Here is a 15433-nt window from a genome sequence, read left to right as displayed (position 1 = left end):
CCCACACGACGGTGTTTCTGCATGCTCCTCACACGTGGCAGCAGCAAGGACCTCTAGAGGGATGTGAAGGGCTGAGGCTTGGGAAGACTTAGTGCCTCATCCTAGGCTTACCGGTCTCTGAAGAGCAGGAGCTCCTTTCCCAGCATTGTCACAGCATCAAAGGATGAGCTGGAGTCACAGAGGTCGGGGATGGATGGACTTTGGGGTGGTGCGTGGGGCACGGTGGGCTTTCCCAGGAGTGTTTTCCGGGGTCCTAGGATTCAAAGTGACTTGGTCAACATCGTACCGGGACTCTTAGAGTCTGTCCACTGCTCTAGCAACCCCCTTGGACTGCATGAGACAGGCGGTAAGGTGCATGGCTGTCCATGGCAGGCAGACCCATGTTCAAATCCAGCTTTGCTAGTCCTGCAGTTGTACCATAAGCAGGAACATCATCCAGCCTCTGCAAGCCTCTGTTTCTTCCTTTGTGAAATGGGAGGGGGCCAGGACAGTCCCTGCCTCAGAGGGCTTTGGTGAGAAATCACATCTGTGAAGCACTCGGTAGAGTGCTTGGCATGTAGTAAATGTTAAAAAAAAAAAGGGATCCATTATTTTGTTACCACACATAGCTTCCTTGACAGCTGCAAGTGCTCTAAATTAAAGATTTTTTAAGAAGTTGCCACTGATTATTCCTTGGTAATTGAATTCTTTGTTCTCAATAACTTCCTTGTGTATTTCGTATCATTTTCATCTATTTCTGGGCATCCTGGACTGATCAGCCTTTTATCAGGTGCCCAGGAAACCCTGAGTGAGTTCTTGGGCCAGGAGGTACACTGCAGGCACCTGCTATTAAAGGCACCCCCTGCTGGATCCTTCTGTAGAGCAGCCAGGCCCTGGGAGAGCTGCCAGCGAGTTGTCATCCTAGTCCGTGCTCCTGAGGACTGTCTGCTGTCTACAGAACACTGCTGGTGCTGCCTGAGCCATTGGCCCCTGCAGGTCCCTGCTCTGGAGCAGAGTACATCTGTGGTGACCAGGGGTGAGGGGCAGGGAGGAAGGGAGGAACAGGGAAGGGCCAGGGGTGTGAGAGTTGGAGAAGAGCCGGAGTGCAGAAGGCTCAGCAATGGGGCGAGGCTCTGGAAGGTGGTCAGCGCAGAAATGGGCTGCCAGTCTTTGAACCTTTACTATGTGCCAAGTCGTCTACGAAGGGTCAGAGGCAGCAGGGTGGCCAGGGGTGAGTGATGTGCACGCTCCCTGGTGATACAGAAGCACGTCTGTGCACTTCGTTCCCCTGTGCAAAAGTGGCCACATCAAAATATGTGCTTCAGTCCCTGGCCCCATGACGGTGGCCATCAGACGCTGGAGATGGTCGGAGCAGACGGATCTAGGGGGGCAGGCAAACATTTGGGCTCAGTCCTTCTCGGTGGAGCCAGGGATTGCTTTCCTTGGAGTCGAGCCCCTGGCCCTCGGTGTTCCGAGCCAGGTTCCCACAATGGAGACACTCAGGCAGGAGGACCCAACCCGCGGCGGCCCGCGCCCGCGGCCCTGAGGTGGGCAGAGTTGGCTGAATAGTTCTTTGGATGAGATTTGTCTCCCGCGCGGAGGAGCACTCTGCAGAAGCGCGTGCTCGATGCTGCACGGATGCTGCACGGATGCTGCACGGATGCTGCACGGATGCTGCACCGATGATGCTGCACCGATGTTGCACGGATGCTGCACCGCCAGGCGCGCAGGGACTGACCGGACGCCAGAGCCTCCGCCGGGCGAAGGCAGAGGAGCCATTCCCCGACCTTTGGAGAAGGTCCGTTTCCTAGAGTTGTCTGCCTTTTATCCATGAAAGCAAAAGTGTCAAGATCTAGGAGTGCTCCAAGATCCCCTCTCACCCAGGACTTCATGGGTCTGTCAGGGTGCTAAGGAAGGCAGGATACAGAGCTCCCAATAATCCTTCGTTACCTTTGAAAGAACGATAACTCCTAAGACAATTTGATTCTTGGGATAGTTGGTCTCTGAGCCTCAACTTTCTCAGCTCTTCAGGGAGGAAAACACTTGATCACGCCAAACAGGCCGGTCGTCAGGCCAGGTGAGAGGGTGACTCACACAAATCCAAGTAGTTGAGTGCAGGCTGTCTGTGCACCTAGCAGTGTAGGTATTAGCATCACCCTTGCTTTTTTTAGGATGATAAGGTCAATTATCTGCAGGTGGGTCAGAACAATATAGAAACTACAAAATATACCCATCTTCTTCCAGGATCTAAATTCTGACCCATACTCAACAAACAAACAAACAAACAAACAAAACAAAACAAAAAAACCCCACCAAAACCCCAGGCAAATGATTTCATTTTCTATGGCTGGTGAGGGACCAGCATGCCCTGGAGGAAAGATGCACAATTTAATTGTGCATCTTACAAAAGAAAGCTGTAGTCATGTCAGGTGAAAAAGCTCTTCCTAAAAGGGCACAGGTGAGACCGCAGTCCCCAGCTTCCTCTTTACCTGTGCAAGTAACTCCTGGCAATGTATACTTTCTCTAAATTGGAGACCGAATGCCTGTGGCTTTCCGGGCTAGTAGCCAAAGGAGGGTAGTGACTATACCGTACAATGCCTGGATCCCTTTCACATCATCCTTGGGCAGGTGGAATCCGTAGGGATGCTGGTACTTATACGTTGGGTACATCAGCGCTGATGGGTCTGTGGAATGGGCCAGGCCCAGTGCATGGCCAAATTCGTGAGCAGCAACGGTGAATAAATTGAAACCTATGCAGAAGGACACAGAAAAAAGACAGCATCAACATGGGGTTTTGTTTTCAATGTTTTCTGTCTTTACAGGATAATTTATGCCCAAATCCTAGTAAACTTGTTTTCTTCTCATAACCAGTTTATCAAAGGTTGGTAGGTTATCTGGTAGTGAGCTTTGGTGACGTGACTCTGGCACTTTCCCCCTTGGCTAGAAGGACCTTGAAGTGGGGAAGGTTGAAAGTGTAAATCAATCCATTTTGTTCCTTGTCAGTGATGTTTGGTTGGTAGATACAGGGGCCTGATGGGAGCTACCAGGGGCAACGAGATCCAGGTCTGGCCATAGATGCTTCACCAGATCCCTGCTGGTACACGCTACCCCCATCATTCACACACACTCAAGACGTCCGGGGTATTCTGAAGCTTTAACACCCATTCCCATCACACTGCTTGAGACAGCACGGATTCCCTGGGGTCGTCTCTGAACATAGCCTATTCCACCAATGAGTAAGAGACAATAAATGCTGCATAGTTAAAGGACAGAGGGCCATGTGGAGGAGGCCTCTCAGCTCCTCTGTACCATTTGCACGAACCAGAGCTCAGACAAGTCTACAGCACAGGGGGTGGGGGGGGTGCTTTTCCCTTTTGGATTTTTGGCTTACTTGTTTTTCCTAGCCAGCCTCCCTAGTTAACGGGTGGCTTGGGACGTTGAACCTCAGGGTGTCATGGTGATGGCCCCGAAGAAGGTACAATATTTTCCAGGTTATGGTGAATTGTGCATATATACCATTCATTCCCATAGTCCACTTCTCAGCATTGTCGAAATGGGTATCCCCTCCCAGGCCTTCTCCAGGTGCAAACGCATGGGCGAGAGTCCCTCGGGGTCCGTCGAATGGGTAGGAATCCCCGTGATCTAGACAGGCGGGCAGAAACGCCAACAGCAGTTAGGCCTGGCAAGTTTAAGGCATCCTCACATTACAGGGAGTGGACACCTCTTTGTTAACAGTGTTGACACTTCCCATACAAATAGATTTACTTTCCAATATTTATTTTTTATAAGAAGTTCACATGTCAATAAGCAATCGTCCATTGATAAATGAAGAGGGATATTTGTCATTTCAAAGATAGTTAACATTAAAAATTAAAAAAATGTTCTTTTGTGACTGTTTTTGTTGCAGTGTCTATCGGCTGACTCCTGGCACTCCATGGATTGTGCCCACACTGCAGATTACAAAAGAAGTAGGGAGCAAGACCTACTGGTTGGGGTGCAAGTGTGTAGGCTGATTCAGTGAAGACAGCACATCGAGCAGATGTGTTTTCTGTCTCTTTCCACCAGACAATGTAAGGAGGTGTCCAAAAGGAGAGAGAGTTCCTCTGTAATTTCAACATGCTTTCCTTGTAAAACACAAGCAAGCAATAAAGGTGTCTACAATCATAACTTTTAGAGCTTTATATGTTTTTGTTTTACTTATATTTACATAAGTGTATATAAAATATAAAATATATTTACTTATATTTAACTAACAGGTGATTATAACTAACCTGTTAATTAACAGGTTATTACAATAAAAAAGGAGGAGGAACAAAGCGAGGCATGTTGCAGAAGCCGTATTTCACGGTCTCTCACAGGGCCTGGTGCACCGGGTGCCAGGGTTCCGGGTGGGCCCTGTGGACCCTGTTCCCGGCAGCTCCGCGCCCACTCAGGCTGTGCTGTGGGGAGAGGGTACACATTGGCAAGATCAGGGGAGCGTTAGCGTCCCAGCCGCCAAAGCTGCCTTGAACCACACCAGCCTGCCCCTTCCCCAGGGTGACCCCCTTGTGCAGGAGGTCACGCCCAGGGCCCCCTCTGAAGGTTTCACACTCGGGACCTGCATCACTTCCTGTCTCCTGGCTTCGGCCATGTACCTCCCAGGATGTGAGGCTGAACTCAGCATGGAGACAGGGGCCCTTCCACGTGGTGTCTGGGGAGGGAGCACTTGCTCACCTCCGCTTCGTGGAAGCTGAGAAAGCAAACGAATTTTGTGGCTCTCCCTTTATCTGCTCCTTCGACAGGTGGCCCTGGAAAGGGCTCTGTGCAGACCACCAGGCCCTGTGCCCAGTTACCAGGCTGAGACGAGGGCAAGGTGCAGCAGGCCTGCAGGCTCCAGAGGCTGTGGGTGAGACGGCAGCACCGTTGTGCTGACCGCTGCTGAGGAGGTGGTCAGAGCTCCGGTGGGGGTTTCCTTCACTGGGGACTCAAGGTGGGAGATTCTTGGTGAATATGGAAGGGGGGGTGTAGTGGTGACCATGGGGCGAGGGGTCGGGTGGCCTCCCAGCCAACGGGGAGGCTAAACAGGACAGACTGTCTCTGATGAGGCAGCAGAACAGGGAGAGCTGAGCCCACTCTGCCACCTGGTCTAGGACTTCCCTGGCCCTATTTTCTGGCCAGACACAAGCATGACTTGACCATGACCTTGGCCTCTGCCCTTCACACCATGTGTGGAAGAAGATCGAGTGGATCCCTTGCACTAAATGTTGGAAAGGAAGATATGTTGGAACATGTCTCCTGTGGATTAAGAAGGCAAGATCCAAGATGCACCACAGTACCTCCGGTTTCAAAAGATATCATAATGTCCGCTTCTCCCGAGTTCACGCGGATGAAGCTCAGAGGCACAGCGCTGCCCCAGGCCTGCAAGGCCATCTCCACCGCTTTGTCCACCTCAGCAGGACTCATGGAGGATGTGTATTTGGAAATTCTGCGAAAACAGAAGGAACATATTTTCCTTTCGGCGAGTGCTCCTAGTGAAGAAGGCAAGCCTTACATTGAGGTGGTACTAAAAATCGAAGGGTTAGATGTGAATCTACAATGTAGGCACTTTTCTCCCAAATAGGAAATCTTGGTTTGCTTTCCTATGTGTTGAGTTACTGGAACATGCAGAATAACCGGGAAGGTCAAGGAGGAAGTGAAAGAGTTGAGATCACCTGCTGCAGAAGCGGTTTGGCTCTCATTGTTCTTAGATCAGCCTGAATTGTAAAGATGATAACCCAGTATCATTTCACAAGAACCCATTTCCCCTAAAACGGTTTAACTGAGAAGGGAAAACCTCTTTTTCCCCAAAAGGGACTGAAAATTTTCTATGTAAAAAACAGTGAGTTGTGAGGTTTTGCACATTCTTATTCAAAGGCCATCGCGACGTCCCCAGTGGGGGATGTTTGTTAAGATAATGCCTATCTTAAAGAGGAAGCTTTAAGCTTGGACGCTAAGGCTTGAGTCTGTCCTGAAGTCCTGGGTGACAATGACACCTAGAGGCAGAACAGTGTAGAGCTTTCTGGACAAACCGTGGGTGGAGCCAGTTGGTGTTGCGGACGTGCTGCCCTGAGCCCAGGGGCTGGGAGTCCCAGACTGCAAGGAAAGGAGGGGGCAGGGGAAGGAAACTGACCCCGGAACCTTGCTGGGGGGGACCTTGAGCTCGGAGCACAACCTGGGTGCAGAGCGAGGGGTCCTGCTGGAGCCGACCTGGGGAGCAGCCCCTGCCCTATATCCTTTGTCTCTCCGGCTCCTCATCCTGTGTACATGGTAGGTGCTTAGCAAACTCTTCCTAAACGGATGGACTCTGAATAAAAGCCAGTGGTTTTTAAAGCCTCCTGAGTGGCGGTCCAGCTAGCGCCTGTGAGAACTACCTGAGAAGCTGCGTAAATAAATGTGCGGGCTGCCCCGCAGACCTGCACCGCGGCAGGTACCAGGTACCCGGATTACTGCGATAGAGGTGGTGCTGTCTCAACCACCAGTCACCGGGGAAGGGACCAGGTCCTATGGAGGGCATGGCTAGCAGTGACCTCGGCGGTGGATGGAGGAACTCGAGGATCTTTCACGCAGGTGGAGATTGGGCAGTGCAGCGGGGGCAGGGGGGACATAGAGGGGAGGGGGGCGGTAACCACAAATACTCTGAGCATGTGCCCCGTGTAGACATGGGCCCCAGCAAGTCCGTCCTTACAATGGCCGTGAGATATGACCGTGCTGTGCGTGTCATGCCCTCTCTGACCCCAGACGTCTGCACACAGCACTAAGCCACAGTCTGTTGCAATCCTCCGGTTCTGTTAGAGGAAGTTATCCTGAGGTCCAGTGTCTGCATCGGGTGCCAAGTGGCCTCTAGGGCTTTCTGGGGCTGGGGTCTGCCTGGGAGGGAGCAGGTGGGCAGTGGGAGTGTGCTGAGGGGCTTGGGGGGCCCGTCTAGGGAGTAGTATCACAACAGTATACTTCTCTGAGTCTCAGATCAGCTGGGTGGACGGCCCTGGTCTTTGCTGTGCATACTCACATTCTGTAAGACAGTTTAAGAAAATGATGGGAAGACTTCATGGGTTTATATATGTTTCCTGTTCAACTCCACGTGGGGCGCTTCTTCCCCAAATATTTAGATTTTTGTCGCTTTCTTGGGTGTAAGCAGGGTGATAACTGTGTTCAGAGTGCCACCATCTGGACCCGGGCTCGTAGCCACCAATGGGCAGCCTCTGTGGCTCTGCCCTGCTGCCCTCCCTTGGGCCACCGGGACTGGGGACGAACTGCTGAGCCCTAACCTCTCATTCGAGGGCTTGGCTGATGTCCGTGCTGGAAACACTCTCACTGGCGAGAGTTTCAAGCCACCAACCTGCCAGCCCTGTGTGTACAGTTGGGAAGAGACAAGCGGCAGCACATCCATGGTGCGGATAAAACTGCACCAATGACCTCATGAACGCCGATGGTAGTAACGTGTGGCGTGGTGAACAGGTAGCAACGTTTGATCACATTTCTAGTTCTATCTAGCATACACAATGTAATATTTAGCAATTTGTGTAGAAATATAATTTATTTCATTGCAGGTTTTATAGCTTAATTTCTAATAATGGCTCTGTTTACCGACAGCTTGCGGGATTCTAGGGCAGTTAACAACAAGCTGCAAAATTCCAGAGAGCGTTAAGGAGACTTCTGTGAGCGTGAGGGGGCAGCTCCAGAACAGCCCTTCGGGGACTAAGCGGTCCGGCCTCGCCCTGTACCCCGCTCTCAGCCAGATTTGCTTATCCTAAGAACAAAATCTGGTGGAAGCCTGGAGTGGCTCTCTGCGGCCCAGGGTGGCACCCGCCCACTGGGCCACCCCCCAGCACACCTCTATCTGCCCGGACTCCACCTGTCCTGGGAAAAACGCTCCAGTTAGCCAGGCCTGGTGCAAGAATGCAAGCGTGGGCCGCCCTCTTGCAATGCCACATCTGTCCAGCAGGTGCAAAGCCCATGCAACAGTGTCCCTGGCCTCCAAACCCAGCTCAGGCATTCAGGCGGACAGGGGGTCCTCCAGGAAGGAGGCCTGCTGGCCCAGGAATGGATCCCTGCCCTCCCTCCAGGTGCAACCACAGTTTTCTGCTTAGACCTGAGAGCTCACACTTGTCACTTGAGGACTCGATGATCTGTTTGCTTGTGTGTCTCCCAACAGGGACTGTGAGGGTCGGGGGAGGAGATCTACTCACTTTTGTATCTCCAAAATTGAATGTCTATAGTAGGCATTTAATAAATCATCAATAAATAATTTTTGGAATTAATAAAAAAGTTACTTTGTTAATAGGTGAACTTTATTGTTTCCTTCTGATTGAGGAGGAACTTGTTTTAAGAAAACAGGTTGGTACTGTCAGGCTATTAATCCTAAACTAGGTTATTTTTCTTTAAAGACAAGTGTGTTGTCTCTCTGATTAATAACATTATTTGTAAAGCCCGAAATGGCTGGCCATTATGGTAATCCTGAGATGGTGTTTTGTAGTGAGTCCTCCAATGTCACTGTCTAAACGTTAGCCATAAAATTGCTTCCTAATGATTGTGATGAGTCGGGATTTTTACACAGATTGGAAGGAAGGAAGGAATTTCTAAAAGATAAGAAAAGGAGAGAGGGGGATTTCTCTCTGACTTTGGAAAGACTCCATCTCATTACCTGTATGTCAAAGTATTTTTTTTCCATTTGGGTTCACCTGGGAAGAGGCGATAGTTTGCCACGTCGGGAACTCCGCAGCGGGGCCTCTTGATCATGTCCATCGTGGGCCGGTCCAGCTTGCCAGTGATGCGGAGGCCGAAGAAGGCTTGCAGCTCCTTGATCTTCTTGATCAGGGCTCTGCCTCCTGGTGCCCCCATCTCGCCGACCTGGGGCCCTGCCTTGCTTGTGTAATACTTGTCAAGATATGCCTGGAACGGAGAGGCAGGCTGACATGTCTGCGATACGGTCTCCAGGAGAGACTCAAGCTCAGGTTAGAAAGGGACAATATTCTCGACAAGTTAAAAACAGCATGGACAGTATATTCCCATCTGTGAGAAATATTAGATATATTTGCACAGATAAAGCTTTGACAGGTACATGTCGCATTATTAACAATTGTTATGTCTGGGAAGTGGGGATTGTAGTCTCTTTACTCACTTGCATTTTATAGTTTTCCTATGAGGTCTTGTTATTTTAAGAGGAAAAAATAATGGGAGGAAAATAATGTGGACATTTTCCCCACAGGTCACTTATTTGTCATTGAAATCTTCACCCAATTTGCAAAACCAAGACTATTCTATTTCCCTAGAAGGCAGTCCTTGGTACCATGTTTTCATTGTACGTTGTGCAAGATTGACATGTTTTTTTTTAAATTTATTTATGATAGTCACACACACACAGAGAGAGAGAGAGAGAGAGAGAGAGAGAGACACAGGCAGAGGGAGAAGCAGGCTCTATGCACCGGGAGCCCGACGTGGGATTCGATCCCGGGTCTCCAGGATCGCGCCCTGGGCCAAAGGCAGGCGCTAAACCGCTGCGCCACCCAGGGATCCCCAGATTGACATGTTTTTAAGGCTCAGAGGCTTGAGTGTCAGCCTCTCATCTGGTTCAAGGGCACACAGCCCTTCTATCTCCCTGCTGGTCTTACATCATTTGGTGTCCAGTGCATGGGCTTGACCTGTCCTGCAGCACATGTTTCCAGGACTGGCCTTTTGTCCCTTGGGGCAAGTACAGTTACCCATAGATTATAGGCTTTTTGGCACATTAAGGCTTAAAACCTCTAAACTGATCATTCAAGACTTTTCTAGGACTTCCTGGGTGGAGTGAGAGTCCTACAAGTGCCTGGCCAGAGCCTGTGGTTGGCACAGGGATTTCAACTACCCACCTGATTTCAGGGAAGCACAGAGCAGCAAAAGATTTACGTGTATATTTTACTTCATATAAAATTTTATGTTTATGTATTATATAGGAAGAATTTATTTACTGTATGTAAATATTTATCACATTAGCCATATTTATATTCTATATAAATTGTGTGTATGATTTATGTTATGTGTACAAATTTATATACAAAAATAATAAAACATTGAAACAACTTAATGTCTAACAATAGGGGGTTTGTTGGATAGATTATTATAGATTCATATGAAGTGATACTAGGCCTCTAGGATTACATTTTTGGAAAATATTTAATGGCATGCAGTAATGCACTCAATATAATGACAATATACTGAGAAAAGTGGAGGTGAAGTCTTTATACAGATTATAATATATATATTTTAAGTATTTTATTTATTTATTCATGAGAGACACAGAGAGAGGCAGAGACATAGGCAGAGGGAGAAGCAGGATCCTGATGTGGGACTCGATCGGGGTCTCCAGGATCAGGCCCTGGGCTGAAGGTGGCGCTAAGCTGCTGAGCCCCCCGGGGCCACCCTTTACCTCTGGTTCTAACAGTATGGGTGACGATTTATTTTTCATCCTTTCCTACATCCCAAAATTTTCTGCTGTGAACGTGGATTGCAGTTTCTCAGTAAAAAGGTAAAAGAAAAGATGCACTGGCTTGTGTGGACAAGGTGCTCCGTATGCATCCTGGGGGCCAACCGATCCTCAGCTCCTGCCTGGCTGGCAGGGGAACCTCACTTCCCTGGTGGTGGTTCCTTGTGAGAATCTTCATGGGATGAGGACCCAGGAGGAGGGGTGGGGGGGTAGCACGGAGCCTGGGTGAAGAGTTCTGGGAAACAGCCGTGGCCCTGAGGGTGGCTCATTCCCATCTCTGGGTATGCCATTGTAAGCATTCTTGTTTCTGGTGTTTTTTTGTGAGATGACGATTCTTGGAGCCTTTTGTCTTTGCTCAAATTAATGCTGTGATAGCATGACACTCACACCAGGTCTGAATTATGCTTTTTCAGACATAAGCTCTGTGCGGAACAGATTGCTCTGTACTTCCTGAGACAGTTTGAGTTTCAAAAAATTCTGTCCCCTTGGTAGTTTCTGTGTTTTGGTTTACAAAATATGGTCACGTAAGAGAAGATGCTCATGACCTATTAAGCAGAAAGAAGTTACAACTATTCCTACAGGATAAGCCATGTGTGAACAAAGTGTGTGCATACGGATACGCACACAGATGAATACTCATGCACGCGGACTGGAATGAGGAAGGGAGGATCCTCAAAAACTCAGTAATCGGAAAGAATAATATTTAATGCAACACTAAAAAACTTAATGCAGAAAAATCCACGATGAATAAAACATCAATATTTTAGATACAGGCAGGTTACGATCCTCAGCATTCCTCACCCCGGTCTCAGCCTGGAGTCAGAGCAAGGTGTTTTGAGAAACACAGATGAAGGGATGAGTAGTGGTTTTATCTCAGTGATGGAACTGAGGATGATCCTTTTCTTGTTACTTACGTTTTATAATTTTCCTGCTGTGAACATATATAATTCTACAATAAATTTTTTTTTTCTTTAAAACATGCAGAAGATGTTAGACCTACAGCTGAAAGGTTTCAGTCTGGCCAGAAAAGAGAGGATTAAAACAGTACCTGCCATGGTTCTGGACTTGGAGTACATGCTCCGTTAATATTTGGGCTCCTCTCTTTCAGGGAAAATATGAGTATTTTCTTTTTCTTCTTTGAAGACTCATCAGATGTTCTGAGTATTAAGAGCCCAAGTTATTTGGGAACTTTCTTGCCTACGTTTTTGACAAGCTTGTAGCATCTTTCCAGACTCAAGACACTCAGGGAGGCACTTTGATGAGCACTGAGAATTGCATTTGTGTTCATTCTAACACTTGGGTAGTGTTGGCTCAATGCCTGGCCCTGTTGGCCTTGGGGGTCAAGGGTTTTAGGTCCCCCCAGAGTCATCCTATTTGCTCTCCACCTTTCCCACTCCTTGGTTCTTAAAATTACAGGGTGTTAGGGTTGGCTCTTGGGTTTGAGATAGTGAAATAATGGAGGCCCAGGGGGTTAGTCTCAGCTACTGGCCCAGCTCCTCAGCAACAGCTCTTCATCCAGTGTGTGTTCCTGGCATCCTTCTTGAGAATTAAGAACTTAAACTGAGTCAAGTGTGCTTCAAAACAAGGTGAAGTCCAAGAAAGCGTTTCTTCAACATTTCCTTCTGTTTTTGCTGAGCCCCAGAGAGGGAATCATGAGGACTGGGATGCTGTGTGAGGAATCCTAGCTTCTAACAAGCTCAGGCAATGCCCTTCACATGTTTTCAGGGCTCTCATCTACAACACGAGGTTGGCATTTGTTCTACTGACCATACCAGCGCAGGATCCAGGAAGGTCCTCAGTGTGAAAATGTTTGAGTGGCTGGCATATTTTAAATGTGTTACACCCTTTCACATACTAATTCCTCCTCTGGAAATCTGTGCTGAAAAAAATATCCTTTAGCTCAGGCTGGTGTACAGAGGCATTCACAGCAACACTGTTCATGTGGAAATAATCTATGGATCCAGCAAAGGAAGCAATTAAATAAATTATACCTTACTTATATTCTGGAATATTTGTAATTCTTTAAGGTGATGTTTATGAAAATAGCATAAAAATAAAACTTTTCTCATGCAATCATAATCAGCGACAAAGTTAGGAACCAAACATAATAATTTAAAAATCTTTTCATGCACAGAAAGTAAAATGGTAGTAAAAACTTCTAGATTTAACAGTCTGTATTTGGAAGCTTTCAATTTTAATCTTTATCTTTAATAACAAGTTTATAATAATGTGATGATGAAAGTTTACATGATTTTTAAGGACAGTTTAACAAGGTGTTATATGTTGTTTTATTTATTTTCATTTTTTAAAAAGATTTTATTTATCTATTCATGAGAGACACAGAAAGAGAAGCAGAGATATAGGCAGAGGGAGGGATGTGGGAGGGATCCTGATGTGGGACTTGATTCTGGGACCCTGGGATCAAGCCCTGAGCCAAAGGCAGACGTTCAATCGCTGAGTCACCCAGGTGTCCCTATATGTTGTTTTAAATATTGTATTTATATTACTGGTTTTTAAAGGCAAATAAAAATAGAATAAGACTCTGATTTAAGACTAAGTGTTTTATTAGTTATCATTTTCAAAGCCTTTATGCTCATCAGAAAAACAGAATTTAAAGAACACAAGTGGACATTAAGTACGTAAACTAAAAATCTGCTCATCTTTTTAAGTGTAGATTATTGTGCTAGTGAGTTTGGGAGGAAGCATATGGCATTTAGAAATTTTGCCTGTTTCATGTTTGTAGATGCAAGAAACGGTCTGTTCTCCCTGGAAAGAAGGGAGCCATGTGGAAGCTGATTATCCTGACCCTGGCTCGCGGGCCCCCTGGTCCACTGGCCACCTGGCTACGGAACCCAGCCAGTCTCCATGCATGTTCTCCCAGCTCCCACCACCAGCCTGACAAACAGCCAGGCTCCTTGCCCCTCAGGGTCATGCAACTGGGTCTTTCTTACAGTTTAGGTTCACTTTGAATATCACTTCCACAGAGAAGCCTTCCTGAACTACTTGGGTGAACCCCCCTCCCCCGGCCCGCGTTGTCCCAGTCACTATCATCCTGGCTCATTTTTCCCAATATCACTTATCACTTTGAAATAATCTCGGGTGCTTGTTGATTGACTATCTCCTCCCAGCACCTTCCCCTCTCACACCTCCATTATCCCCATGTAAGTGCCCCAAGAACAGGGTTTGACTTGTTTTGTTCATTGACGTTTCTCCAGTTTTTAGAACAGACTCTGGCACAGAGCACACCATCAGCTGTCAGTAAATAATCATTGAACGGATGAACTTAAACTGCATACTTTCATATGGCTTCATTGGTTGTGTTGTAAGGTGGTTACATATAGAAGCCCCCTTATTCACAGAGAATATGATCCAAAGCTCCCAGTGGGTGCCTGAAACTGCAGATAGTACTGAACCCTGTAAACACTGTTTTTTTCCTATATGTACGTACCGTAAAGCTTAATTATAAATTAATTGCACAGTGAGAGATTAGCAACAATAACTAATAATAACATAGAACAACTATAACAATGTACTGTGATGAAAGTTATGTGAATGTGGGCTCTCTCAAAAAATCTTACTGTACTCACACTTCTTGTGATGATATGAGGTGATGATGTGGGCACTATGATGTGGCAAATGCATGATGTGGGTGCTGTGATGTGACAGGGGAACCAAGTGGGTGCTGTGATGTGGCAGGTGCCTGAAGTGGGTGAAGCTACTAAAGAACCTTCTGATATGTTAGAAGGAGAACCATCCACTTTCCCACCAGGAATGACTGTGTTTAACTGAAACGATGTGAAGCAGATGGGGGAGGGGGCTGCTGTATTTCTATAAACCACAGGGTGGGATGTTAATTCTTTCTAGTCCCTGGGACTCACTTTAGAGGTTTTCCCAGATCACTCTAGCCTGCCAAAGAGGATGCCTTTTTCCTGGCAGAGCTGGTGGCTGGGGCTGTTGCAGGAGCAGGTGCCTTTCTCATGTTTCCCTGGCCCTTGGTTGAAGGTCTTTCTGTGAGTTAAGTGGTGAGGGAGCCCAAGAAGGGCAAACTTACTTTGGAGCAGAAGTAGTAAGGGATCCTCGGCATTCCAAGGCTACTTCATTCTTCCTGAATACTCCTAGCAAGCATATCCTTTCCTGAGACCTTCTGGTCTTATGCGTGCATAGACTGCTCGGGGGCCAGCTACTTTTCCCTGTGAAGGGCGGTAGTATTTGCAGTGCTGCGGGACTCCACCACTGTGGGACAGGAGCAGTGAATGACATGTAGGTGAATATGCATGGCTGGTTTAGCCTGATGACTATCGTTTGTCCGGACTGGGACTAGAATCACGGTCTTCGGCTCTCTCGCATGGATTCTGGCCTCAGCATGACCCTCCTTCCAGAGGTCACAAAGACTGTAGTTTCTCAATCAGAACGGCATGATGCTAGCAGATGGATAATTATAGGTGGGGAGACAGGACCCCAAACTACAACATGATACCATCGAAACACGGTTTGAAATATACCTCGGAATTCTGAGATACATTATCTTGAATTTAGTTTATCTAACAATGGCCTCAAATCAAAGGAAGTGCAGTTTAGCAGTTCTCTTCTCGGCATCTGCTACCTTGATTATAAGCAGGGTTGATATTAAAATGTTTAATGACAGGCATGGTGGGGGCTGACTCATCAGAATCAATGGGTCGTGCAAACAGTCAGTGTGAGTGCGTGCAAATCAGCTCTGCAGTGCAACCACCGAAGCACTGCCCAGTGTAGCTTGACAGGTGGGAAAGCATTGTGGCGGCTAGGCTGGCAATCATAGACGCGCTCACATCTGACAGATGATTGAGAGACAGGCCCTGGCCCAAAAAACATCTCATCTGCACACTGCTCACTAATGTTGAGTTCCATCGTTAGACAGTTTTTCCTCCAAGATTTTAAAGTAATCCCTACACTCCACACGGGGCTTGAACCCACAACCCCGACATCAAGTCGCACACT

The 15433-nt window shown here is 47.6% G+C and overlaps 1 protein-coding gene across 1 annotated transcript in view; it reads right to left on the bottom strand.

Moving 5' to 3' along the window:
• The window catches only part of MMP20 (matrix metallopeptidase 20), a 47493-nt gene that overhangs the window by 31194 nt on the left and 866 nt on the right, over positions 1-15433 (bottom strand). The window contains exons 2-6 of the mRNA XM_025465723.3: positions 8639-8886; positions 5295-5443; positions 3496-3621; positions 2568-2729; positions 112-253 (exon numbers count right to left, since the gene is read on the bottom strand). Of these exons, the coding sequence (XP_025321508.1) occupies positions 112-253; positions 2568-2729; positions 3496-3621; positions 5295-5443; positions 8639-8886 (827 nt within the window). The remainder of the gene's footprint in view (positions 1-111; positions 254-2567; positions 2730-3495; positions 3622-5294; positions 5444-8638; positions 8887-15433) is intronic.

This window comes from Canis lupus, chromosome 5, assembly GCF_003254725.2.
Source record: "Canis lupus dingo isolate Sandy chromosome 5, ASM325472v2, whole genome shotgun sequence".
Lineage (NCBI taxonomy): Eukaryota > Metazoa > Chordata > Mammalia > Carnivora > Canidae > Canis > Canis lupus.
Note: the sequence above shows the minus strand (reverse complement) of the source record. Positions and strands in the feature narration are given on the sequence as shown.